The sequence below is a fragment of the Coturnix japonica genome, chromosome 1 (genome assembly GCF_001577835.2).
Source record: "Coturnix japonica isolate 7356 chromosome 1, Coturnix japonica 2.1, whole genome shotgun sequence".
In the NCBI taxonomy this organism is placed as follows: Eukaryota; Metazoa; Chordata; class Aves; order Galliformes; family Phasianidae; genus Coturnix; species Coturnix japonica.
The window spans coordinates 30,120,191-30,148,016 of record NC_029516.1 but is presented as its reverse complement, the minus strand read 5'-3'; the positions used below and the strand labels follow the sequence as shown (position 1 = coordinate 30,148,016).

The 27,826-nt window shown below is 41.7% G+C and overlaps 1 protein-coding gene across 1 annotated transcript in view; it reads left to right on the top strand.

The window, feature by feature from the left end:
- The window catches only part of PPM1H (protein phosphatase, Mg2+/Mn2+ dependent 1H), a 122,575-nt gene that overhangs the window by 56,422 nt on the left and 38,327 nt on the right, over nt 1-27,826 (top strand). Inside the window, exons 3-5 of the mRNA XM_015855388.2 lie at nt 7,020-7,364; nt 13,043-13,155; nt 27,355-27,439. Of these exons, the coding sequence (XP_015710874.1) occupies nt 7,020-7,364; nt 13,043-13,155; nt 27,355-27,439 (543 nt within the window). The remainder of the gene's footprint in view (nt 1-7,019; nt 7,365-13,042; nt 13,156-27,354; nt 27,440-27,826) is intronic.

Sequence of the window (27,826 nt, the reverse complement as noted above, 5' to 3'; positions counted from 1 at the left end):
CTTTTTATTTGAGATCTTCTTTACTTTATTTCTAACGTATTTTGACCAGAAGAGAGCATAATGTCAGAACTGAAAAGCCAAGTGATATGTATAATATAGTACCATTTCCGTACTATTTGTTACCTTGTTTTTTCTCTTCTTACCAACAAATTTACTTCTGTTTTATATCTGACTGTTGAAGGTGCTGTAGCACTCATAATTTAGTTGTGTAAAACCTGTTCTACTACGTTATTGGACCACAGCTCCTGAGTTTAAATTTGTTATGTATTTTCCCAAGACAAGCAGTATATTCCTGGAGAAAGTTTTCTACTAGAGGGCAGTCTTACACTAGCAATTAGTTGGATTTTTTCCTTTGTACATGTTTTTGCTGCTTGAAGATACTGAAAAAGGAGAGGGGGAGGGAGAGGGGAGGTAGTACACACTGTTTCTAATGGTTTTTGTTGTTGTTGTTTTAGTATTTTAATGTTGAAGTTGAATATTGTACTTTTCCCTCACATTGCATTGTTAGCATTGGAAGTGAATACTACTAAAAAATGTCTGAGTCGGTGCTAAATATGACGAGTTAAATCTGTATCAAAAATATATAATCATAGGGGTTAGAAAGGACCTCTGGGGATCGAGCCCTGTATAAATATAGCCTTGAGATACTCCACTGCATGGTGTAATATCAGCCCAGCAAGTGTTTATTAAGAAAGCCAGGGGATGAATCCTGTAAAAGCCTCATGGGGACATCATGTCCCACTGTAACACACGATCTGAAATCATCTCTGAGTACTGAAGCACTTCGTAGAAACATTGGATGAGAGATGAGGGAAGTGATTTACTGAGTATTTGTCTGAAGAGGAGAGAGATTTCTTCAGTTTTTGCTTAGTTTCTTTAAGGCACTGTGCACAAGGAAAATGCAGGCTGAAACTTGGCATCTCTTCATTTAATTCAATCTGCTTCATCTTCCTTAGATTTTCCACTGAATGTTTGAGAAGGCCTAATGCCATGTTTGTTTAGCCCTGTTTTTTGGGGAGCTTATGAAACTGGGATGGCCACTGGATTTGTACTTGTGTGATTAGTGTTATTTCTCTCTGACTCCATCACTGTAGCCTTTCAGTCAGCAGTGCAGCTCAAGGGAGCAGTGCAAAGCCATGCTGATGTATTGAGCTTATGTGGCGAGGTTTTGATAGTAGGGTGGCTGCAGAGGTGAGCAGCGCAGCTAAGTCCCGTGTAAGATCAGAGCCAGCTACTACTGCTCCAGCACAGACCTGCCCCTGGGTGGAGCTGAGTTGTGAGCAACGCTGGGTGTGCTCTGGGAGAGCAGATTTAAGGAAGGGAAACACTGCTGTGCAACAGCAGCTGGGAGAGAGGAGCGGGAACGATGTGAGAGGAGGAACAGACCTACTGGCATCAAGGTGAGTGCAGAAGGGAGGGTGGAAGGTCCTCCAGGATGGATTGGAAACTCCCTGCAGCCCAGGAGAATCATAGAATTGTTTGAGTTGAAGGGAACTTGAAGGACCATCTAGTCCAACTGCCTTGCAGTGAATCGGGTCACCTGCTGCTAGATGAGGTTGCTCAGAGCCCCATCCAGTCTGACCTTGAATGTCTCCAGGGACAGGACATCCACCACATCTCTGGGCAACCTATTCCACTGCCTCACCACCCTTATTGTAAAAAAAGTTTACAGAGTGACCATGGAGGAACAGCAAAGACAAGCATTATGGGCTGACTACAGCCCTCATTCCCCTGCACTGCCCTGAGGGGAGTAGGTGGAAAGGGGTGAATGTAGAAGGGCATGGGAAGATGTTTTCAGTTTGTCTCCAGTTTCTCAATGATCTAGACAGTTATTAATTACATTAATCTCTCTTATGCTGAATCTGCATTGCCTGTGACAATACTTGGTGAGTGATCTCAATCCTTAAGCCCCTTTTCATCATATTTTCTCTCCCTTTTCCTTTGAAGAAGGGTAATGAGAGCTCTCTCCCTTACAGCAGAGTTTAGCTGTATATAAACCTCTACAGCCAGGCTTTGCCTTACCGCAGGTGATCCTGTGGGGCCCCTTGATCCTTTTGCATCCATGTTGGCAGTGCCTGCTCACACAGTTGAAGTGCCCTCGAACTGAGGGACACCATGATGGTGAACACTGGAGGCCATCAGTGGGTGGAACTCCAATCAAACACTAGGGGATTGTCATAGTGACAGTCAGGTGGCAGGACTTAATGTCACGCAATGTCATGCATTATTAATTGTCATTGTACCCTGGAGATACATAATTAATAGTTCTGCAGTTTTCTTCATGTCACAGAGATGGGAAGGAGTATTTGTTTTGTACAACGGAAGGATAATTATCTGCTATATGTAGCTGAGCACATTGCTGGAGCCATAAGGAAGCTTTTAAATGAGGATAGGATGGCAGTTGCTCATGCAATTCAGACTGTATTAGAACCCAGTACTTGCTCTTACACCTTTTCTATGTGTAGTTCATATTTGGTACAATAGTAGTTGAGTGGATTGCAGATTTTTTTGTGTTTGTTTTTTTGTTTGTTTGTTTGTTTGTTTTTCAGACTCTTGAGTGGAAACATATTTCAATGCCTGCTTTGAATTAATCAAATAAAAATGCTCTGAAGGTTTACAGCATGGGACCACTGTGTAGCTCACCTGGAAACTGTCTGAAATTGATTGCTATTTATGACTAACACTGCCCTGTTTTTTTCTATATCCAAGCCGCAATTATTTGTACATATGCATTTTCTATTGTGATTTCTCATCCATTACTTGACCCAAACCTTTGCCTGTCTTAATTATGTTTTACAATTACAAAACCCAGGAGACTCTTGAGCCTTCTTGAATGCAAAGTCAGCAGTTGAGGAGTCTGAGGCTTATTAAATTTCCCAGCGCATATGGGAAATGAATTGGAAGGTCAGCACAGTGAAGGATCTGTTTTCTCTTGATGTATTTGATTACTATTCAGAATGTTGAATCTGACTGTTTCGAAAGAAAATCTAAACTAGATCAGGATGTGTGAACTGATCATATTCCCAGCTGAGGGCTCTGTCCACTTTCAGTTATGAATAGGAACTCATAAAGAAAGAATGCCACTAGAGTTAGTAGAAATCAGTGTCTCACAGTTTGAAGTACAGTAATATCTTTGTGTTGGCAAGAAATTCCAAGCTTCTCAAACAGGACAGATGGAGAAAGCTGTGCATATGCACACCAAAATAGGTAATAGTGTGGTGGTTACGGAGGGCATCTCAGTTATGGGAGAAAAACAAAGATCTTCTTGTGCCTTTTGACTTAACTGCTAGCCTTTATTCATTCTGAGTTCTGCCTTATTTACACCATATATTTAATTCTTATCAAATTGGTAGGAGTGTTGGAGAATTACGTCTTTTCAAACAAAGGAGATGTTTTTATTTTCAGGGTGGGGAAAAGGAGTTTTATTTCTGCTTCTTTATTTAGACAACTAATATTTTATTCATGTTTATTCTCTTGATAAGTTAAGAAGTTAATCAGGTTTCACAGAAATACTCATAAGTTTGTGGAGACTAACATTTGTTATAGTAATGCCTGCAGATTCCAACTAAAGTTAAGGCAATAGAGCATCATGAATTGCTGCTATTTACAAGTCATACTAGTGTAAGTAAAATACATATTCATTACTTAATTTTTTTAATTCTCATTGTCAGTTCTGCACTGATTGTGCATGTTTCACTTGTCCTTCTCTGGAAGACCAACTTCTGGAACAGGGATGACCAACTTCTGGAACAGGGATGCTGCACAATATTTGTTACGGTGACAGCTTTAGTTCTCTGATTTGTGTTCAAGAATATGCAGCCCTGTATAATGCATTCAGACCAGTTCAAATTTTGATGGACATCATTCCTTAAATTCTTTAAGCGGATACTGGTCTTTTTCACAACTTGGTAAAGAGTATTACAGCTTCTTCTAATTAGGTTTCTATTTGCCTTGTGGCTGAGGAAAGCATGAGACTATTCATGTGTAGCCCAGAAAGCCAGCCATGCTCTGGTCTGTATCAAAAGAGGGGTGGCCAGCAGGGTGAAGGGGGTCATAGTCCCCTTCTGCTCTGTCCTTGTGCAGCCCCATCTGGAGTCCTGTGTTCAGCACTCATGTCTGCAACATAAGAAGGACATGGAGATCAGGTCCAGAGGAGAGCCACAAGGATGATCAGAGTGCTGGAGCACCTCTCTATGGAGACAGAATGATGGAGCTTGGAGAAGGAAGGCTGGAGAGACCTCATTCAGGCCTTCTAGTACCTAAAAGGGAACTGCAGAAAAGCTTGAGAGGGATTCTTTATCAGAGATCACAGTGACTGGAAAAAGAGTAATGGCTTCGAACTGAAAAAAAGTAGGTTAAATGTGTGAGAGTGGTGAGGCACTGACACAGGCTGCCCAGAGGAGCTGTGGATGCCCCATCCCTGGAGGTATTCAGGACCAGGCACCTGGATGGGGTCCTGTGCAGCTTGACCTAGTGGAATATGTCCATGCCCACAGCTGGGAGGTTGGAGCTAGGTGATCTTTAAGGTCCCTTCCAACCCAAATCTTTCTACGTACTGGAGAGCCACATCTCTCCCACACACAGTAGGTGGAAGGTAAAGTATTTCTTTTTCAGTTAGAGATTGGAAGCATTATCTGTCCATTGTGTTTCATGAGTGAGGTGTTTTGTCCAGGGAACCAAACCCTAAGAGAATGGAAGCAGAAGTAACTTGATCAACTACTTCCAGGAGGCAGTATTGGTGCTTTAAATAAATGATTTCAGTTTTTAGTTAAAACACTTGCAGTTTGGGATGTTTGTTTCTGTTGGCAAACTACTTCACACTTTGCACAAAAAGCCAGCTATTTTCACAAAGAGATTTTTTGGTCAGTAATCCTGTTACACGTTAAAAATGGTTTAAGCAGAACTTTACGGCCAACTGTAGGGTGAACTTGGAGCAGTTCTGAGCCAAGAGTGAGCTGGCACAACTGCCAGTCATGCCCTCAGGGGTAAAAATTCACAACACATTGATGGTTGAATGTACCAGACTGGGCAATGGAGTGGGGCTGGATAAGGAGATGCATTCAGAACAGTGGGGTATTTTTTCGTATTTGTTTTCCCCTACCACTGTATGATAATTACTGTGGTGAGTAATCCAGTACTGCAGGACAGTTCTCTCATTTCTTAGTATTTCAGTAATGAAATGAAGAATGCACAAGATAGACCGTTGAATTCCTATCCTTGATAAGATCTGGACTTGAAGAAACTTGACCGTATATGTGACTATATTCTTAATGAAATGGTGAAGGATTTGTTTGAACTTTGCTGTATGCTGTCTGTGTTTATGGCATCGGCTTAAAACAAGAGTAATTTTTTATAATCAAGACATAAGAATACGCATTTCAAAGAAAGTTGTAAGTAATAGTATTTTTTCAGCAATTAACCTTTTGCACTTTGAACAGTGTGAACTTGTAGAGATGGTCTATTTACATGTTGCCAAAAGAGATGTTTTGCATTAGGTTTTGGATTTTGTAGCTCAGGGCAGCAATGAATAATTTCCTTTGGATTTGTGAGTGATGGTTCATGGTGTTTGTACTTTGATCTGTTTCCTCTGTCCTGTTGCCAGTGGTCGGCACCTTTGTGGAGCAACTGGAACAGCAGAAGGTAAAAGGAGCTGCAGTTCACAGCCTGCTATCCATCATGTCTGCTATCCTAAATTTAATGACAGACAGAAACATACAGATACATATATATGTATATTTTAAGGTTAATTGACTGTTCTGAGATGCAGGTTATGCTTTCATAGTATTTGGTGTTTTGCAGCAGTCTTGCCTGATTCCAGTTCCTTGCAAAATCATTTATTTCTGTGTCTGTATTACTCTACTCCTGCCTGACTTGCAGGGCAGCCCCACAAACAATTATTTCAGCCAAGCTGAGGGAAGGTGCGGAGTTAAGAAGAAACAGGGCAAACGAGACTGTAGATATCATTTCCTGATCCTGCTGTCAAATATGTCATCGTGCAAAGACAGATATTGTTACTCCTTAAATGTTTTGCTAAAGATGTCGTGATGCATTTTGCAGAAAACTTGAGGCTCTTTAATGTTTTTTTCAGGCAGTCTGAAGTTATTCTGCCCAGAACTTGGTCTGCCTCCTGACATGGCTAATGGGTCCTGTCTTAGTGATAGTGAACACCATTATAAGAGCATGGTTTCTGCTCAAATCAGAGCAAGAGCAGAGCTGACTTACACCTGTCTGAACAAGTCTGAGTAGAGAACCATGATTCTGTGTGAGATGCCATGATTCTGAGAGCTGTGCTGAAACACTTGCTGTTCTGAGCAGGGGTTATGTAACTCTAGTACTATACAAGAAGCGTGTCAGAAGACTGGGAATATTTAGACAGTGGAAGTGTAAGCTAGCATGGGTGGAATGGGGCTGGAACCACTTATTTATACCTTCCTTGAGGACCTCTGTGCTGGTTTACAAGCTGGCACTGGTATGAAAAGTCTTAGCTGTCTTATCTGTCAGCATGGTGGGCCATACCTACCTGTCATGGAGGTAGGGACTGCAGCTTGGTACTAAATAGGTCCTTGGCCAAATGTCCAATCAGAAAAGGATCTGTCACTGAAGCACCAGGTGCCATCTTGTGTAGCTTTCCTCTCTAAAGTGGTAGATCCATCACATATCAATGATGTGACTCTCAAATACTTTTTTACACAGTCATTAGGAGATTAATTCAGTATCACAGAATCACTTGGCCCGAGTGTTCTGTGATGAATGGAAGGTGGAAAAGGCTACAAGTTCATCCTTTTGTTAGGTTTCTGAGTTAGAGTGTTTTAAAAAATAGGCACTAGTACACATCTATTTTCTGCAAGGTTTGCACTAACATGCTGGGTATTTCTCCATTTTAGTAGGAAAGTTACCTCTCAGAGAGTTACCTGTGCTTTACCTGCTGCTGCTGAGCCACTGCCTGCTCCTTAATCTCACTTGTGGTTGCATGACCATGTGACAGTCTCTTTTCCTTTCTTTCCCTCCTGTCTTCCCAGGACGGAGATGGGATCAACCTGTACTACTGGTCCCTGTTTGATGGACATGCTGGGTCAGGAGCGGCTGTGGTTGCTTCCAAACTGCTGCAGCACCACATTCTGGAGCAGCTGCAGGAGATTGTGGACATCCTGAGGAACACAGCTGTCCTCCCACCCACCTGCCTGGGAGAGGAACCTGACAACACGTCCTCCAACAGCAGGACACTGACACGGGCAGCCTCCCTGAGGGGCGGCGTGGGGGCCCCGGGCTCACCCAGCACCCCTCCAACACGCTTCTTCACCGAGAAGAAGATCCCACATGAGTGCCTGGTTATTGGGGCTATAGAAAGTGCATTCAAGGAAATGGTATGTATATCTTTAGGTACTGACGTTCACATTTCGTATGCCCATCAGTCACGTGGCCTGGGCAAAACAAACAGTAAGGAATATATTTTTTTTCACTTATTTTTTCCTACTTATATAATTCTGTCTATATGTAGATAGTGTTTAAGTGCCTCAAAGCACAAAAATCTGTGTGAGGCAGCGAGCTGTTCTTTGGTCTATGGGAACTGCTGCCAGGCTCACTAGCATTCAAGCAGGAGTGGGATCCTAAATCGCAGGTAGTGCCATGAGCAGTATGAGTAGCATTGGGGTAGCTCGTAAGACAGTGTCTGTGGGGAGCGTGTACAGCTCTTGAGTGAGGTTGGTTGGGAGTGGGTGAGTGGGGCATGAGAGACATTCCTGCCACCCACTTGATTTGTGTACAGCTTGAACATCTGGGGAAAGATCAGGGTCCCGTGGAAGCAGAATATTCTCAGATTTCCCCACTGGAAGCTGTTTTCTCTTTGAATTTTTATAATTGATACAGTTGCTCTGCACTTCCCCATTCAGCCCTTCTCAGTCTTAGAAATAATTCTAGTCAGGCAGAGCAGAGACTTGGTCTGTCAGCAAGTACATCTGGGATCAGGTCTTGAGAGATGTCTTTTCTCTCTCTCTCTGTTTTTTTTTAAGGCCTCTTTTTTGAGCAGGTTTTTGAACTAATGAACATTTCCCAGAGGTTTTATTTGTTGCCTGAAAAGAAGTACAAAGGCAGGATTCAATCATAGTTTTTTCTGATATATATGAATTTTGTTTAGTGCATGCATCTAATTAGGGACTTCAGTTGTTATAACAAAGTGATGTTTCACTTTGAGTTCAGAATAGCAATTATCTTGCAGAATTATCCTTTCTTCCCAACTATGTACAGGCAAACATGTTCACAAACCGAGGTGTCCACAAGTAAATCTACAGCCATAGTTTAGGCATCAGTCAGTGTGGGACTTGAGAACATATTAATGCACTGCAGCAACTGGGCTGAGTTTCTGCCTGCTGAAAGGAAAGAGGACGTGTGAAAACCTCCTGTTAGTTTAGTTCTCCCTCTTCAGAAAGGAAGAACTAGCTTGTTCCCTCTACCACTAAAGGAGGAAAGAGGTGATACTGCCTGTCTGCTGTACCCTAGTATTTGGCTGGGGATTTTCCTGAAAGCTTGTTTCTCAGAGCAGTGGAAAGGCTGTAATACAGGATAAGTATAGAAACCTTAGATAACTTATTACAGATGTGATGGCTGGTTATTCTGGATGTGGATCATAGTAATCTGTCCTCCCTTTTTCCAAACGGTGAAGAGTATCTTGTTTTCCTCCCTGAATAATTAATTAATTCCAACTTGTACTTGGCTATATAAACGACTGTAAGTATGACTATTTTAATGCAGTACGTTCCTGGCATTATAAACAAGTGAGATTAAGGAAAGCAGTAGATAATCGTATCTACCTTAAACTCTAGGTGGTGTCTTGTGTTTGTATGCTGTCTAGGGACAAGACTAATTGCATAAATTGCATTCTTTTGCATAAATGTCTGCCTAAGGATTCTGTGGTTCATAAGATCAGTGCTCATGCATCTCATCTGTGCTTGTGATGATTCATCCCACCTATGACTTCCTGCTGGCTTATGCTCCTAGTGATCTTTGGGCCTTCTCTGCAGTATGTTGTTTGTCAGCTGCTGCTTTATATTGGAACACTGTGGATATTGTTGAGGTAGTTCAGTGCAGTTAAAACTTGAATGATTTTCAAGGGTTTCATGCCAGCAGAGTGTATCATTTTACCCAGCTCTTGGTGAAAGCTCACGTTTCTGGACTCACAGGCAGACATCTCGGTGTTGTTTCCTGAAACATCTCGTACTGAAAGGAGCCCTTTGAACTTGGTGAAAATGTTGGATATATAAAGATATGGGCTTTTTTTAATTAAAAGTTGAACCTGACAGGTCTGCCTAATGAAGGTTTTATTCCCTTTTGTCAGGAGATGGGGTTTTTTGGTACCTTTTCTTTTTTCACCCAAATGTCTTTTGAATTCTTGTTAAGCTCTCCCTCTGCTGCAGCAGATCTCCACGAGGTGGCACGAGCAAGCCGCTGTGAGCCTCCGACTGAGCAAACAGCGCTGCCTTCATGGCGTATCCGGCTTTTGTTTTTAGAAAATAAGCTAGTATGACAAATGAGCGTTTTTGCTCAGGTCCAAGCCTTAGTGAGGCAGGTGCTGAAGATACACCCCCCAGGTGGTCAGCTGCCCTAGTGCTGACATTGCATCCTCAGGCTGGTGCTGCAGTCGGTAGAGAAGGTGCTGCCTGCCTCCATCTCCTGGGAGGGCTGGGCATAAGGCAGCCCTTGTGGGTGCCCTGCTGCTGCCTGCCGCAGCATTCCCCGTACTCAGTAGGGGGCAGAGCACAGATTATTTCCCTCCCTGGCGTTAAATATCAGCCTTTTCAGCAGAGGATACAAAAATCCTTTTTTTTTTTTTTCTTCCCCTCTCCCCCCTTGTTTTTTTGGTTTTTGGTTTTTTTTGTTTGTTTGTTTGTTTTTTTAAAGACCACTTTACAGATTTTAGGAAGGTGTTATCACAGCTACTAATGAGTCATCTAATTCTTCACCCTTCATTCTCCAGCCTGCAGTTCATACTCATTTTCTACTTGTCGAGTGAAGTTTTCCAGCTCTGTTGAGATCTGAGAGTATGCCCCACGCCGCCCTTTGGACTGAAAGAGGGATCATATCATCATCACAGAATCATAAAATGGCCTGGGTTGAAAAGGACCACAATGAACATCCAGTTTCAGCCCCCCTGCCATGTGCAGGGTCACCAACCACCAGACCAGGCTGCCCAGAGCCACATCCAGCCTGGCCTTGAATGCCTGCAGGGATGGGGCATCCACAGCCTCCTTGGGCAACTTGTTACAGTGTGTCACCACCCTCTGAGTGAAAAAAATTCCTCCTAATATCTAACCTCAACCTCTCTTGTCTTAGTTTACAACCATTCCTCCTTGTTCTATCACTATCCACCCTCTTAAACAGTCATTCCCCCTCCTGTTTATATGCTCCCCTCAAGTACTAGAAGTATGATTCAGCCCAGGTTAGCTCAACTCTTCCCCTACAGGCAGGTTGCTATATAGAAATGTTTTGCATCCTACGGAAAAGGAAGGAGGGGGGGAAGAGAAAAAAAGGTTGCTCTGAAATCTTACCCAGGTATGAAATTAAGAAGGTTTTGTATGTACTTGGCCTTCATCTAGAACTCTTTACACCCCTAAAGGCTTCAGAGATGCTCTGCCCCTCTTTGTGTTGTGCTGCACCACTTCCCCAGCAGCACTGATGAAATGTGTTTCATTAAAAGCCGATATCTCTACATCGGAATGAGTTAGTAGTAATGGTGGGCTTCATTTTATTTCGTTTTACCTTTTTCCCCTCAAATTTTGTTGAGATACAGGAAACCTCCTTCAGCGCACAAGATCTTGTTTAAGTTAAGCAAACTCTGAGAACGAGGCCCTAAGGATTATCCATCTTCTCCACCCCATAATAAACACTTCTGAGTTCTTGTTATTGAAGGGAATAAATTTTAATATAGGCATTCCAGCACTCGTGAAGCGTACGTGTGACAGGGCTGAAACCAGGTGAGGAATTGTACTTTGTTTCAAGGTCTCAGAGGATGCTCTGAGCAGCGGAGATGAAGCTATTTTAAAATTCCTGGCAGTGCCTGGAAAATCCACTGTAGTATTTGTAAGTTTAAATTATTTTGATGGTTAGAGACATCTGCTTCCTTTGAACTGCTCTTTTCAGCTTAATTTAAAAATATATGGAAACCACGGGGAGGAAAATCAGCTTCTCTATGGCAAGATTAGATAAAGTGGCGTTTGCAACAAGCCCATGTCTGTGACAAAAGGCTCTGCAAGATTTGATTTGAGCTTTGAGGTGTTTTCCTCCTGGCCTTCACCACAGCCTACCTACCAAAAATAAAAATAATAAAAAAAAAATAACTTAAGGGGAAAAAAAACAAAGAACTACTTGCATTGAGTAGCAGGAGCCATGACAAAACCCACTGTCTGCAGCAGAGCGGCTTGCAGTTCCTCTGTGCAGCAGATGATGGCCATGTCGGGTAGCGCTGTGCACCTCTGCTTTCCCCACCACCCTCCCCGATGCTGTGCTGATGGCACAAATAGGATCAGCACTCTGGCCTGCTCAGTCACATTATTTGTGACAGGCACTATTAGAATTAGAAGCCCTCCCTGCCCAGCTAGCTCAGGACAGTGGCTGAGCGCTGCCCAACATCCCCGCTGCCGTCCTGCATCACCTCCCTCTCCAGAAATGTGTAGGAAACAAAGAGCAGTCCCTGGCTTGCTTTGGTGTGGCAGGTTTTCAAGCAAATTGCAGCTGTTATACTTAGCATTTGTTGTGGTTCTTTTACTTGGATAAACAGAGCTCTGAAATAAAGCTCTAAATCCCATACCCCAAGGCATGGACAATTTGAGCTGTTTGTTGCTTAATGCAAATAATGAACTACAGCACACTGAGAGGCAAATACATTTGTAATGAAAAGCACATACAAGTAGGCAAGGTTTAGCTGAAAAGATCCCTTAGTTACTTGCAATAGCTATGTAAGATGACACTCCCCATTTGAATCCAGTATTGCAGGGAAAGACCATTTTGGTATTAGGTTGGACTCCAGACTCAGGAGAGGAGGGTGACTTCTAACATGTTGGGTTATTACCAGATGCTAAGCTAAGAGGCAACAGAGTGAGTTCACTGGGATACAATTAGTTTTGTTGAAGATGTATGGAGTACTGGGAAGTAGCTCATTTACCTTTTTTTTTCGTGGTCTCTAAGCTTTCTTGGGGTAATGTATACTGCTGGGCTTGACAGATGTGACCTGTGTTCTCCACGTCTATTAAGCAGAAGGGCTTTTTATATTAATATGGTATTTTATATAGTGCTTCTTATTAAACTCAGAATCAATTGGATGTTTAACACAGGAAGAACTGTTTGAGTAGGTTCACACATCTCTAAATCAGTGCATATTCACAAATTCTTTCCAGGGTCTCATAAAAGCAGTGAGACAAGATACAGCCTTACGTATTGTGGCACATCCTGGCAATTCTGTGAATGCATAGTACTGGTATTTTTTTGGTGTTCTACCAATGTTATTCTGTTTCATGGTGGGGTTTTTTTGTTAACAAGTTTAGCATCATTCCTTTCTCTATTTCTAAAGGGTAGCACTGTTGCATCAGTGTGTCTTGCTGCTGTTTGTTAAGGTGTACACTCCACAATCCTAGCCTCCACTTTGGAGACCAGGTAGTTATTCATGTCATAGCTAGGTCTTGTTAATTATTTTCTGTCTACGTAAAGTGCTCTCCAATTATACCACTGTGTATCTGTTGTTCAGCTACATTTATCTTTGCCTTCTTTGTGCTTTTTCCATAGCAAAATCTCTTGCATCTCTCAGCATTGCCCTTTATTCCATGATGCCTGATGTTTTACAGTCCTGTCCTGTTTTATCCCCAACTTTGTATCATAAGCAGTTGGTACTCCAAGACTTTCCATTCTCTCTGAGCATGTACCCGTAACTGCAATAGTAAAGAAAGCTAGTGGGACTTGCATTTGAAGAAAATTGTAATTTTTTAGGGGAATCTCCATTTTCTAAACTATTGTTTACAGTGCTGTCCTTAATACATTTTATTTTCTCTTCCTATAGGATTTACAAATAGAAAGAGAGAGGACCGTGTATAATATTTCTGGTGGCTGCACAGCCCTTGTTGTGGTGTATTTACTGGGGAAGCTTTACGTGGCAAATGCTGGTGATAGCAGGTAAGTGAGTGTGATGTCTCTTCTACTTCCACACCCAAACTCCCAAGATCTGGTATTGCCAAGTTCCTTAGTAGCAAGTAGCATCACCAGGAGGTTCTGGTTTTTGGCTGGGTTCTTAACAGTTCTCACAAAAATTAATGCAAAAAGTAATGATAGACTTACTTCCAGTGTTTAGTTGAGTGGTGGATGCACTCAAGGTGACTACCTCATCTTTTCTTCCTTGTCACTGTCTCTGAATGACTTGATGGTTGCAGAGAAGTGAAAAGATGTTGAAGAGCCTTTGAAACAGGTGTAGTAGAATTGTATGTTAAACACTGATGGGGGACTACATCTGGAACTGCTGATCCTGAGGCTGCTTTCCCTAGGTCTGGCCTTGGAAGACCACCTGGCTATCAGATTTTAATATAATTGAAAATAGTATTATAGTAAATATCTACTACTCCTGCACGGGGGTGGCTATCCAGAAGTTAGGATTTTTACTGTGTCCTGCTCTGACTCATGTACTTGCCTGTTTCTCAGAATTGAATGCTGTAGTTCAAAAATTGTAACTTTGCTTTAGTTAGAAATTGGATGCTTTAAATCTCATGATGAAAAGCTCCTTCTTTTTCTGACTTAGCTAAAACTAGGAACATGCTGGGAGCCTCTCACTTGCATTCCTTCCCTCTCTCTCATTCTCTGCCCATACCACTGCCAGAGAGAACGAGGCTGTTCTTGCAAGACTTCATACCTTCACATGTTTCTTCTGGCAGTGCTCTGCATAAACAGGCCAGCAGAGAGTAGTTCTGTGCGTGACACAGACTGCATTTGGGTTCAGTTAGTAGCTGAGTAACTGAAGTCTGTACAGATACTGAACTGTATTGTCTTTTGATGAAGACCGCTACAGTTAAATGTTTGTGTTGTTTGGGTTTTGTGTGCACACAGTTCATGTTTGTACTGTTCTCCCCCCCTCTGTTCACAGAGACAGCACTCAAGAGTAAAGTGTTTTGAATCTTAAACCAAATATTTTTATTGCATCTTGCTGCATTAAAATGTGTAGGAAGACAAATCCATTGCACATAAAGTGCTTTGCTTTTCATGCTAGTGATCTTAATTTGCTAAATTTGCTACGTGTGTTGCAAATTACTCACCAAGTTCCTCTTGACAAGTGACACGCAGATCTTCTTCTCTCATCCAGTGGCAAATGAATGAGTCCTTGCAGGTGAGTCCTTGCAGAGTATACCTGGAAACATGTTTGAGTTGACCATCTGCCCACTCCTCAGAACCACTAACTGTGCTACATTTTATTTATTTTCCATCAGGTTAGAAGTAATCGTGCTGTCCTTTGCAACAGTGCTATGAAGTGTGGTTGAGTCTCTTCCATAGAGTTAGCTAATTGCTTTGTTCCTTAATTGTGCAGTGCAAAACTGGCCGTGCAGGACCTGCTTCTGAGGGATGAGGTCTTCAGTCTTAAATGTCTGGCTGCTTGCAGTCCCCAGGTATCTTCCTCTTGCTTCCTACGAGCAGCTCCATTGAGTCCTGTGGATGCTCATAGGAGCATTTTATTGGTGGTGATCTTGAGGAAGTCCCAGTATCCACCTTAGTTAAAACCACTCAGTGGTTTGAATGTTCATTAAACCCATCCAAAACATCTTTTAGAAAAAGAGGAAAAGAAGGAAGCCTCTGGCAAGGCCAGGTAATCTTTGAAGTGAGGCTGAAGTTCTACTCATTCCTCAGGTCCCTATAGGTAACAGAGTCACTTCAGATCCAAAACAGTTTGGTTTTCCACTTTCCAAATGGACCTCGTGGAAACCTTACTCACGCTGAGCATAACTCTCTGAATATCTAAAACATTTCATTTTCACATGGGCCTGCTTATAGATTTTCCTAGCTGAATTAAATATTTTTAAGAGAAGCTTTACAGTGTAGAAGTCTGGTTGATTTGAGTCTCTCTCCCACTGCTTCTCATGTTTCAGGAAAGGGGTAAGAGGGGGGCCTGCAGTTTCTGTGAAACGTCCAAGTTGCTTCTCATTCCTAAAATGACATTTTAGGACTAGAAAAGCAGCTCTGAGCTTGTCTGCCTACTTTCAGGGCACACAGTGCATTGTTGTATTTTTAAGAGCCAAGTCACGTAGCCAAGAAGTTCCTTATTTGTGTTAGTGGAAAAATACGTGCATTTTTACTGTCTCATGCCTTGCACTGTCAACTTTTTGTTTTGTACAGATACAAATGAGGAAAGCGAGAAATATAATGAGGAAACTACTAAACAAAATGCTTACATGTTTTTTAGAAGAGTGGGGTTTGTTGTTGTTTTTTTTTTCCCAAACATGTGCCTCATGCTTGTTGCTTTTGGAAGTAGCTGCCAAAACCCTCAGTACTTCAGCAGCGTTCTGGTTTCCTCGAGTTCACCTACTCATTTATGCCTCTTCTGTCCTCAGTCTCCTTCTACTTTCTCTGCCCCCACACTAGAATAAATTTTTAAAAAACAAGTGCAGGTAAATCAAGCTACATTTCCAGCAGGCTAATATATGAGAGATTTCACACTGCGGTGTCAGTAATTGAACATTTTGAGTTTACACAATCCTTATTTGTATAGCCTCTGCCCAAAAGAGGGCTTGGGCTTTGAAATTACCTGGAATTAGAAACAACAGAAGCTTATAGAGGTGGGTTTTGAACAGCTTCTGCTGTCACAGGACCAAGGTACGTACAACAAACTATTACTGTCACAATGAGACTAAGGAAACTGCAAGTGTGAGACTTGAATAATAATGTGCTGTGTGGTGCCAGCTATACCTCAGACTTATGCCTGTGGTATTCAGTTTAACCACTAAAGCTTCTCAAATCTAATCATTTCATGCCACGTACCCTGGCACTGTTGTATAGCAGCTGTCCTTTTGTAGTTGATGTGTAATTACATCATGAAAAGACTTTAATTACCATATTACTAAATTACCAGCCAGCAGTCCTTTCAGGTTCAGCCCTAGCTCACTTCTGTAGGGACTATTAGGCTTCTTCAAGCTGAACACTTTCGGTTGGTGTAAAAAGGAGAAAAATTGTGCTAATTGTACGTTTTGTTATGATCCATTATTGAGCTTGATGTTATGGCATCACTAATGTCAATGATACAATTAAACTTATGCTAATGATGCAATTGCATTTCTGTAATAATTATACGTTGACTGCACATGATACCAGAGTCCTCCTAAAAATTAGGCAGTGTCTTCAGAGCCTGATAAAAACAACTTGGAGGGAGCCGATTTCGTTTTCTAATGGCTTGCTAATCATTCTTGGAATCTGCCATAAATACACCTACTTGTAGAGTCAAAATTGATGTCTGCATATTGACCAAAGCTTCTAAATATCACCCTCCCTCTTGCCACCTCTCAGTGGTTAGCATTGTCAGTGCAAGGTTGTCTAGGTAGGGACTGACAGTGCTGTAGTGGGCTGATACACAGCATTTATATTTTGCCTACCAATTTGATATGTACACCGTAGTTACTACCCTGTGATAGACACTCTGAACATCTGGGGTTTCTTTGGTCTTTTTGTTGTTGGTTGATTGGGTCATTTCTTTTAATAAGGAATGGTAAATCTTCTCATTCTTTTAAACAGTATTGTTCAGTTTTATATTGCTAAAGTGACTTTTACTTCTAAATTGCCATAACACGCCTTGTTAATTTCAGTTCTTCCAGTTTTATGCTCTTTATTAGTATGTTGTTTTATAGCTAGTGATGAAGCAGTAGTAAAACAAGAACTTAAAATGTTTTTACTGATTACTGCCTATTACTATATAGCCTCATGCAACATAACATTTATCCAGTATCACTCCAATGACTCGAATGCGATATGATCATATTAACTGTCTTTGGCACAAGCGTTCTTCTGGCTCTCATGTTGTCTGGCTGAGGAATTGCTGAGCAACTGCAGGCACTGCCATTTTGTGCTGTGTTTGGAGCCATTTGGGTTAGCAGTGCTTTTATCCTTACATAAGATGTGGAACATCACGAGTTGATTTCACTTTGCCATAGACCCTGAAATACTTGCTAAATCTTCAAGTGGGTTCTTGGACTTTCTTGATTTATTGGCAGAAGATGGCACGAGAGAAAAGGGCCTAATGTTTCGGAGGCTTCATAATCTTACAAGCCACTGGCTTTTTTGATTTGTATATCATTTTTTGCATCCCTGCTTTTTGCCCCCATGTGCTTCTGTTTTCAGGGCATATTCACCCTCTGCTTGAAGATATATCCTCATGTCCAGGATAGACTCCTTTTTGCAAGTGTAGAATTTATGCTTAGGCATTTGGAATTGTTAAGTGATAGGAGCTGTCTAAGTGGATGTATTTGTGGCCCTTCACATGGGTGCAGGTTAAGCAACGTCACTGGAGTTCAATTGTCCGTATGTGTGTACAGCACTGATTTCTTGTAGTCTAATATAACTGCGCATTGAAAATTGAATTCTGCTTTGTTTACTGTTTCCATTCTGTTCGGATTGGCAGCCTGTGTTGAATTTCACTACATTTATACTTTGTCATAGAGTTAGTTAACTGCTTATCACATAAGTAGTTCTCTCTGTAAGGACAAAAATCTGGGAAATCACGTATTACTATAAAGCAAATGAGAGAGGCATATAAACAGCAGTGTATTTGCTGACTGGCACTGTCTCTGAAACAGAATTTTTGAGAAATTAGAATTGAAGATTCTGACCCATTTTTGTGGTTTGTGGTATCTGACCTCTTCCTCAAGGCAGTCCAACAGGGCGATTTTAGCCAGAAGCCCAAACACTGTATGGGTGGAAACCAAGCAATGCTCTGGTGTATTATAATTATAGAGTTGGTTTGTTTTGGTCTTTGGTTTACAGTATTTTTTAAGAAACTTTAATTTTCTAATTTTCCTTAACTGTTTTCTAATCTAAATTGTGTGGGATTTTTGTTTGTTTGTTTGGGCTGGGGATTTATTTATTTATTTATTTATTCTTTTATTTTTTTATGTGGTCTGGGTAAGCTCTTTTGTCTCCTTACATCTGTATCTGCATAAACAACAATAATTGTGTTTTGTACTTAGTGGTCTCTGGAGGAAAGACTAACTCAGTTACTAAGCTGCTTCAAACTGCAGCATTTGGAGAAGCATTCTTACTCCTGTCTCCCCCTAAAGATGAGAGAAGAGGAACTGTAGGTCTGCCATGCACTTTCAGCCACACAATCCATGGTGATCCTTGCCTGTCTTCTGAAAATTCTTCTTGTTCTAAATCCTCAGTTAATGCCTCCCCAGAGGCAAGAATGACACTTACAGACTGTATTTTGGCCAAGCTATGTGCACGTCCTCTTTTTCAGATGGTTATTAATTCCTCATCACTCAAAGCCAAATATATATATATATATATATATGCTTAGACTTTCCAGGTCTGTGCTTGCTCTGCCCAGGAGGCCGTGAAGTGAAGAGAGACCAAGTGAGTCTCCCACATAGATTCTTCTTCAGCAATTGCAGTTTGGTAGGTGGAGAAGTCTGATTCTGCTGTCTGGCAGAAGATGCTGCTAAAGAGCGTGACATCCTAGTCAGACTCAGAAGATACAGCCAAGTCCTGTTTCATTGCTTGCCCAGCTTCTATTCCTTGGAAGTCTTCCCATACAGGGCTTGCCGAAAGCTCTTCTACTTCCCTTCTACCACCTGGACTCCTTCCAAGGAGAAGAGCACAGAATTCACAGGAGCAGCAGCTACCTCAGATCACCTTGCAGAATTTTGTATCGGGTGAAGCTTTTGGAGGCATTTTGGGAAACACTTTAACAAAGGTGGTGAATCAGAAATAAGTTATTGCACTCCAAGAGCATGCTTTCTAACAACCAAGTGAATGATGAGTTCTGAAGCACTGGCACCTCATATCCAGCACTGACTTGGCAGAAGTGATTAATTTGGCAGTCAGTGTTCATAGACTTTTGAAGACAAGCAAGTCCTGCCTCTTCTCCAAACTCTTGTTTTTTCTGGAAGAGAGTATGCTTTTGCAATGTCTATGACAATCTAGCATGTGTTAAAGCCATTTCAAACAGTTTCAACACGTGGTACGTTCAGTTAAGACTTCAGTCTTAACCACATGATATCTTCTACCAATGAAGTCTTTACATTTCAGGTAATGAGGTAGGACAGAAATTTTGCTGTTTGAATACTCCTAGCAAACTAGAAAGCCACAGTTCATTGTTATTAGGTTCTAGGAGTGATGGATCCTATTAACTTCAATTCTCATAGATTTTTTCAGCGTTTTGAGGGGTAGAAAGACACCATGACAACTAACCAACCCAGACAAAGAAATTAGTTGCGATCACTGCTAGTAGAAGTTTTCCTGTTGCTTTCTTTTATTGGTGAACATGAGTGCTAATCAAGGGAAAAAATCCTGCTGTAATAGCATCTCCACATGTATGTTGCATGTTTAACCTGTAGAGCTTGTAATGTATGAGGCAAGATGAGTAAAGGATGCTAAAGCATAATTTTAACCACTGGTACTGATGCATAAAGAGCCTGTGATCTTGCATGTAGGCAGCTTGTGATATAAGCAAGTATAGCAGAATCCAGATGTTCCAGTGCGCTGCACTGAGCTCAGTTATGAACTCTGTTTTACCTCTTTAATCTGTGCCTTTTTAGTCAACCAGGGAGCATGGGGGATTCATTCTTCCTTCCAGTGTTACAGGTCAGTGCCAAGGCATGCCAAGCAGGCTGTGCACCTCCCGTCTCTAGCTGCCTTCCATGCTGTGGGAGGGGAACTAGAGGGAGCGCCCCAGGCTCACCTTGATCTCATGAAATCCTTAGTATTGAAGGGCTCTGCTGCTGAGCTGAGAAAGCAGAAAAGCTGAAATCAAAGTAGACGTGATGCTGCAGGGACTAAAATCATTCTGACATCCTCAATGGTAAATCAGTGAAGAGCAGAGAAAAATATCTGCACTTCTTTGACCTTCTGTGGTTAGCCATACCCCAGCCATATTACTGACACAGTAAGCGTTGGCTTGCACAGTGATGCCTTCATCCCTAAGCCCAGGCTTAGTTGCCATAGTAACTCGTCCTGGAGATGAATGTGATATCCTGGACAGCAGCGAAACAGACTTTGATTCCGGAGATAACGGTCCCAAGGCTCAGAGCTGGTCACAAAGATGTGACTGTGCTGCTTTGTTCATCTTCGTGCCATGACCCAAATAGTGGATGGCTATTGTGTTGTTCAGCCATGTTGCAGAAATGTGATGTATCATCATTGCAACCCTGGACTTAGTGGTTTTCTAATGAAGAATATACAGAAATCATCATATACGGAAGGAATCCCATGAGGGCAGCAAATCTCCAATGTAAGCAGGCTGGAACCACTGGCAGTTTTTGTGTTCTATCAGTATCTGCTCACTGCAGACAGGCTTGTCATGGCTTCCTAGCTGCTGGCTAGGAAGAGCAGTGCATTCAGATGTAAGGCAAAGGGAAAGAACACAGGATTCCTTACACAATGTTTTAGTTTAGTTGGTAGACTTTTGAGTTCATACCACTGGTGCTAGAGTAGGAAATGCCACATGTTAGAACGTTTGTAAGTAAACATACAGAGGCACCACATTGGATATTTCAGTAGTAAAAGTTACAAAAACCAATCATATGGGTAGCTAACACCATCACATAACCTATTAGTGAGGGGAGGGAGTACAAAAAGAAAGTGTAATTAGCCCTAAAATGAAACGCTGTTAGTAATGCTGTTAATAATTAGCCACTGTTAATAATAGCAACTCCATACTTAGACTGGCTCAGAGAAGCAATCCATGTGAGGACAGCCTCAAGTAGTACAAGGAGTCTCCTGGGAATGGAGCTTTACCACAGCGAAGTGGAGCTCCTGGGCTTAGAAGTCACTGGGAAAAGTCTTCTCCAGACATCTCTTCTGTGAACAACCTGCAGGCTTAGTGTTATATTTAATTTAAAACCAGGGAGCGAGTAGTGATACAGAAACAACTGAAGAAGTTTAGTGACAGCATTGATGGTGGCATAGTGCCTCTCACTATTGAATGCAGTATGTGGGGCAGAGGGAAGCTGCCAGGTGTGGAAGATGCCTCCGACTGCTGCTTACTAAGTTGTTAGTTGGATACACAGGATGGAATGTGAGATCTGTTTAAAAAATTCAGATTTTCATTGTTCTTGGTGGCAGTAAGGAAGATTCTTACCGATTCAGCTAATATAAATGAGAAGTAAGCACTTCCATGGAAATCTATGTTTATTATTTTGCTTTGAGAAATGACTTCTTCCGGCCCATTTGTGATCATTTATTAAAAGTAAAGTGATGATTTAGTAAAACTGGACCACTAAAACAGTGGCTTAAAAGTGTATCAATACCCTTATTTTGCCTAGAGGCCTTCTCCACAGGCATCACTAAATAAGCAGTAGAAATCTAAGTATGAATGACTGGGTTAACTGGAGCTGTCATGAAGCCCCAGAGTGTGCTACAGGAGCATCTGTTGTGCTGCTACCATGCCTCTGAAAGACCACTCTCAGGAAATAAATTGTATAACTCCATCCCATGTGCCTTGCAAGGGCATGAGGAGATGCCTATCGCCCCACAGGAGCCATGCAACATAGCTGGCTCAGTACTGGTGCAAGGAGATGAAGAGGAGCCCTTGGGTACTTTGGCTGCTACCTGTGAAAGCCCAACATTAGTATTGTCCTGTAGCATAGCTATGTCCAGGGGTTGTGCTCCAAAGGTGGCCCGCTTGGCTGCTTGGAAGGCAAAGGCAGCCTGCAGAAGGCCTCCCCAAAAGCTTGAAAGGGTTCCTTGTTATTCCTGCAGGACCAGATTGAGTTGTCACACAGAGTGCAGTTATGTACACGTTGGCTTTGTTCAGCTGAATGAAAAATGCTCCAGTACTTAGAATAGTTCAGTTGGAAGGGATCTGCAAAAATCGTCAAGTCAAACTGCATTACCACTTGAGGGCTAACCGAAAGTGAAAGCATATTAGTGAGGGTGTGTGTTATCCAAATGTCTTTTGTACACTGACAGTCATGGGACATTGACTACCTCTGTAGGAAGCCTGTTCCAGAGTTTAACCACCCTCATTCCAAATGTCCAGTCTGAATGCACTTTTGTGGACAGCCTGATGTTTACATTGAGTAATGCCAATAAAGCAGGTTGGCAGGACTCTTGAGTGGCAGTGGAAAATGAGGGCAGAGGCCCTTTTAATTGGCTCAGTCCTCGCCATGTTGTTGCTTGTTTTCTTGGTTGAGATGCAAAGTAGGAGCCAGACATTTATGAGCCTTCTTATGAGTATTACAGGTGGTAGGCAGATGTGTGTTTTGCCATAGGTGTTGCTGAGGGTTGCTGCTTTCACCTCCAATTTTTATGGTGATGGATATGTCATCACTGGGACCTGTTTTAATGCCAGCTAAACACTGCGTAATGGTTTGTTTTACTATCCCCAGCCTGAATTAATTCATAAAATTAAGGAAATCACTTAAAGTCTTTTCACTATAGTTCCGTGATTATTACCAATGCAGTGAGGTGTTTGTTCATCTGGTTTCTAAATAAACATTGAGAAATGAGTCTGCATGGGATTAAGAAGAGTAATCCAGTTAGCAATAAGTGAAACCAAGGTGCCAGGGCTGAATGTATTAAAACTCATCAGTAATCATAATGGTTGATCATAATGGTTAAAGTTCCAGAGGAACTTAATTTACTTAATTTACTTGGTTAATTTACAGATGAGGTGAACATTATTTTGAATCTTCTTATTTCATTTCATAGCAATTAAAAAAATGCAAATAAATGGAACTTTGGTGGCTTTAAAAACACCAGGCATTAGCACTGTGCTTCCTTGGCTTCTTTAAATATATGCATTTAGTTATCATAGTAAACAAGTACTCATCTAGACCAATTCCATATTTCTAGGATTTACTCTTTTTTTCCCTCTCAGTTATTTTGTGACACACCTAATTAAAATATACTGTTTGGTTCCTCCTTTGAATGTAATAAAACCCTGCCTTATTCTTTCTGTCAGTTTAATCCCTCTTTCTTTTCCATTGACACATTTCTAATACCTCCTCAGACAGGCCAGACACTGCTGCTTCATCTGTACCAAATCCACAATGCTTAACACCTTTTGACAAAGTGGATACATCCTCCCTGTGGCTTGGAATTGATATACGCTGTCAAAAAGGGTTTTCCAAATGGGCTCTCTTTGTCACCTTTACCAGATTTTTATTCTCTGTTGTAGGAATGTGCAGTTTAATGTTGCGTTTCAAATCATTTTTGGCTGGAAAAGTGTGTAATGGAATCAGGGTGTCCCCTGAATACTCCTAACAGTAGGAGATGCCTCTTTGTTTTGAACACCAGAATCCCAATAGACCCTTCACAGCAGTGAAATTACACTTTTGACCTTCTTCACTAAAGTGTTTCTTTCTCTGTATGATTAAATGAGAGTAACTAACAATAGCTTCCTCTGAAATGTATGAATTTCCCTCTGTTTGTTTCTCTTAAGAAACTCAGAAAGGGTGCTGTGCAATTCTCCGCTGATTGTATTCTCCACAAAGGAAAGAAAGCAAAGAAGAAGAAAAGCAGCCCTGCTCCTTTAGGGAGGGGTGGCTGTTTTATCCATATTAAAAATGCAAAAGTAATTGATGTATTGATATTTTCCCTAGGCCAGTGTGTTGTTGATGCATCTTGAGCGTGAGAGCACCACTGCAACGCACAGGGAGATTTTTACCCTTTAGTTGCTTCATTTACCAGTATTTTAAAAGAGGATGTTTGCTCAAGTACCAGATACTGCTTTAAAGTATCAAAAATGGGGCTGCACTGTGACTGCCAGCCCCATCTCACACACGGAAAGATCAGCGCATCACTTGCTCCACATGTGGTTGTTCAGGGCAGAGATTTGCTAAAGCAGAAAATCCTCAAAGTGAGATAGCCAGAAAAGAGAAAATCAGATTTTGTTCTGTCCATTTTATACTACTTTGGCTGTGTTTTGGGGATATTTTTCAATGAATTCCTGTCTTCTGTGAATATTCACAAGCTCCACACTGGTGAACGTACTTTCTTTTGTGCAGTGAAATGCAAGTGCAGCCCTGCAGTTTGTGTGGGTGGAGACCCTGTATGGGATGGTTGAGAAGCTAGATTCAAAAGAGGGGACATACATAGTGAAATTCTTAGTTTGTTCTCAGAAGGGGTCAAAAAGTACATGACTTAAGTCTTCAGAGTATGGGTGCCATTATGAACAGAGTTTATGCTTACCCTGATACAGTGCTACATGAAGAAAGCATCAGAGCCGCACAGCTTGGATGGCAGCACACCCAAGGCTGCAGGTCTTTGACTCCAGACCTTCTCTCCTGCAAAAGAAAAATATATAATAATAATAAATGACCAACTTCTATGCTTTTTTATTACTTTTTCACTGCTGATGTAAACTAATGGTTGGTGTGGCTCTGAAGTAACCTTGTCATAAAAAAATATTTGGTTGGTTGTTGACATGCTTGTTCAGTACAAACATGAATCACGCAGCTTCGCAGCTTCCTTTGGCAGGCTTGCCCTGTGGCCGTACTGTAATGTGTTTCACCACTGTGGTTGAAATTAAAATGTCACCATTAAACATGGCAGTCAGATGTTCCCTGAGCACTGCATCTCTCCAAGTTCTCTGGCTTCCTATGTAGCTATTTCTGACAGTTTAATAGGGTGGCTTTATTCTGGTAAAAAATAATATGCTCCTACTTCCACAATGCACAGGGAGTTAAATGCTTTCAGAGCACTATTTCATTATGTGCATACATCTTTCATGTGTGGCAGAAGCAACAACACTCACGTAACGTGATGTTGCTTGTTAGTCCATTAGGAAGTGTAAAGTTAAAATGAATTGTCCTGCCAAACTGTATAGAGCGGCTGCTGGAAAGCAGCTGCTGGGCTGTTCCCTGCACCAGGCTCTCTCTCGGTGGGAGCAAGTAGTGGTGCAGGGCTCTGGAGACTGCTCCTCGGGAAAAGCCTTCAGACCATGCTTGACAGCTTTGCTGCTCCAGCTCTGTCATTGCCAGGTCACTGAAAGGGCAGTTCAGTCTCTGAGTCCAACTAGGGATTGATACGGCACCTCTTAAATCACAAAAACCGCACCGAGCGCGGCAGCTCCTGGGCCAGGCTTTCATGCTTGGCGTCTCTAGCGAGACTGCCAACAAATATGTCCATTTCTGTCATATATACAGTCAGAAATATCCCTTACTGTCATGAAACTACTAAGCAGCTGGTGTGGAAAGCTAACGAGACTGCTAACAGGATAACGAGCCCAGCAGAGATGAATTCATACCACTGACCTGTATGTGTACATCTACATCCCTCCCGTTGCTAATATCTAGAGCTGTTTAACTCCTCAGATCAAATCATTTGACTCTTATGAACAGATGTAACTTTTGAGTTGAATCAAGTCTAACTGCTGAAAGCATTAATGAAAAACATAAAACCGAGGCTCTGTCTAATGAGCTATTAACATCACTGCCTTGTTTTCTCCCCACCCCCGCAAAGGCTTTTTTTTTGTGCCGGGTTGTACTTCTCATCCCAGGTGGCTGCAATTTCTAGCGAAAATAAGTTGAGCCATGAAAGGTTGACCCACTCGCCTCTGAATTGCTTTTTATATGATGTTAGTCCCTCAGGGCCCAATTCTACCCACAGACGTGAGAATGATAGCTATCAACGTATATAGTAAGTATGTCAGTGTACACAAAGAAAAAGGTGAACCCCAGACTTCAGTTGTCTTTAAAATACAGATTTCTCATGAATTGGTGATTAAAGAGGAAGCAGAGGGATAATTAAAAAATTAGCTTGACGCACTAAGCAGTTAAATCAATTCCACTTCTGCTAGGGCTGCTCAGACCTGAACCTGTTTCTTCCTTACCATGTGAATCTCAGAAATGTGAGCCGTTCCTTTCCTCTGCAGTGATGCTCCTTCTATTTGCATGCTAGCGATATTAGATGATCATTCAGAGACCGTGTTAGTCTGATGTTATAACCTGAATACTTGGGCAGTTACACAGAGACACTGAGTTTGCAAAGCTGGTTTGTGTCAGGGCTGCATTTTGACTTTACAGCTTTAGTTTTCAGTATTTGTATGCATAGCATAATCCTTGGATGCATTGTAGTGCCATCAGAATACCTGGCATAAAAGCAATACCAGCAAATTGATTAAGTTATTGAAAGAAGTAGGCTTGCATGTAAATGAGACTAAAAGATTGCAGAAAGGTAATAAGAAAAAACGTGTAGAAACCGAAATACAAGTGCCAGTTACTTGCTTTATCTATGCTAAATTCTGTGCAAATTCATGAGGAGAGGTGGTTTGGTATGCTTCTGTTACCCAAACAGTGAACTAATCAACTGATGGTTGGGAAACAGCTCCAAATCAGTATTAAGATCTTTGGGATGTTCATCCAGCTGTTGGAAAGCACCAAGCATTACTATGCTTACAAAGCTGTGCAAATAATAAAGTAATATGATTTTGTGAGTTAATACATGACCAATAAATGCAGTAGGAACGCTGTATAAATTTTACCCCTCTTAACTGTGTTTCATGCAGGGAAATTACACCAGGGAAGGATCAAACCATATTTTACAGGCAACGGAGCACTTTAAGAGGCAACAGACAGGTGTTGGAGAACGTTTCTTCTCTGCCATTTGCAGAAGTGCATGTGAAATCTCCCTACTGATCTATAGTCATTCCATTACCTGTCTGCTTCTGGCAGGTAGCTAGTTGAATTTGTGTTAAACAGGATTTTCTTTGCCATTTCCATTTGCTGTTGGAAAAGAAATGTTCTGACATGACATATGACCAATCAATAATTGGAAAGTGCCTGCTTTAGTCACTTGAAGCCAGTAGTATAGACAGTGTCAGCCCCAGCTGGGATTAAAGCCTGCAAAGAGTAGTTCTGCAGTCGCTGATTCTGCAGCATCTCCTCTGGGTGTCTACATTTCACTAATAAGGATGCCCAGCAGACATCAGCTGAAATAACACTTGCCTTTGTTGCTTGGATGTTTTTTTGTGCTCTGAAATGAATTTGGCATATACAAATATACTTTGTTATCCAGCGTAAAGGATGCACAGCAGGAATTGTTATCCTGTCTGTTGATAACTTCAGTAGAAAAGAAATTGCTTTATTTTACTATGACTCCAAAGAGAATAAGTGTCTGACAGTACCCCCTGGTTTTCTGGGAGTTTTTACATTTTTCCCCTCTACTAACAATGCTTTATTACTCCTGCAGGGCTATAATAATCCGAAATGGTGAAGTCATTCCAATGTCTTCAGAATTCACTCCAGAGACTGAACGCCAGAGACTTCAGTATCTGGTAAGAGACTGGAGAACCAAATCAGGCACTGCTGCTGATTGCCCAGGAACATCTGAGTTTCAAACCCACGTGGTTAACTGTGGCTCAGTGGAGGGCCACATACGTGCTGAACACCAGTGACTGATTATGCATGTATGTATGTGTTTTAGCCATCAGCAAATGTGCAGAAAAGCCTGACAACGCAAATACTGATGAAAGGAGTATTACCTCTTTTGTAGAGGCCGTTGGTTCATGTGTCTGTGCTTATGTACCTTGTTCAGCTGCTGACCTTCAGCAGCTTATTGGTGCTGGATAATGAGAGCTCAGACACACAGCTAACAAGCCACAGAGGTATTTCAGTACATCCCAGTGTTTACTTTGTGACAGTATAAAGTACATAAGAGTGCT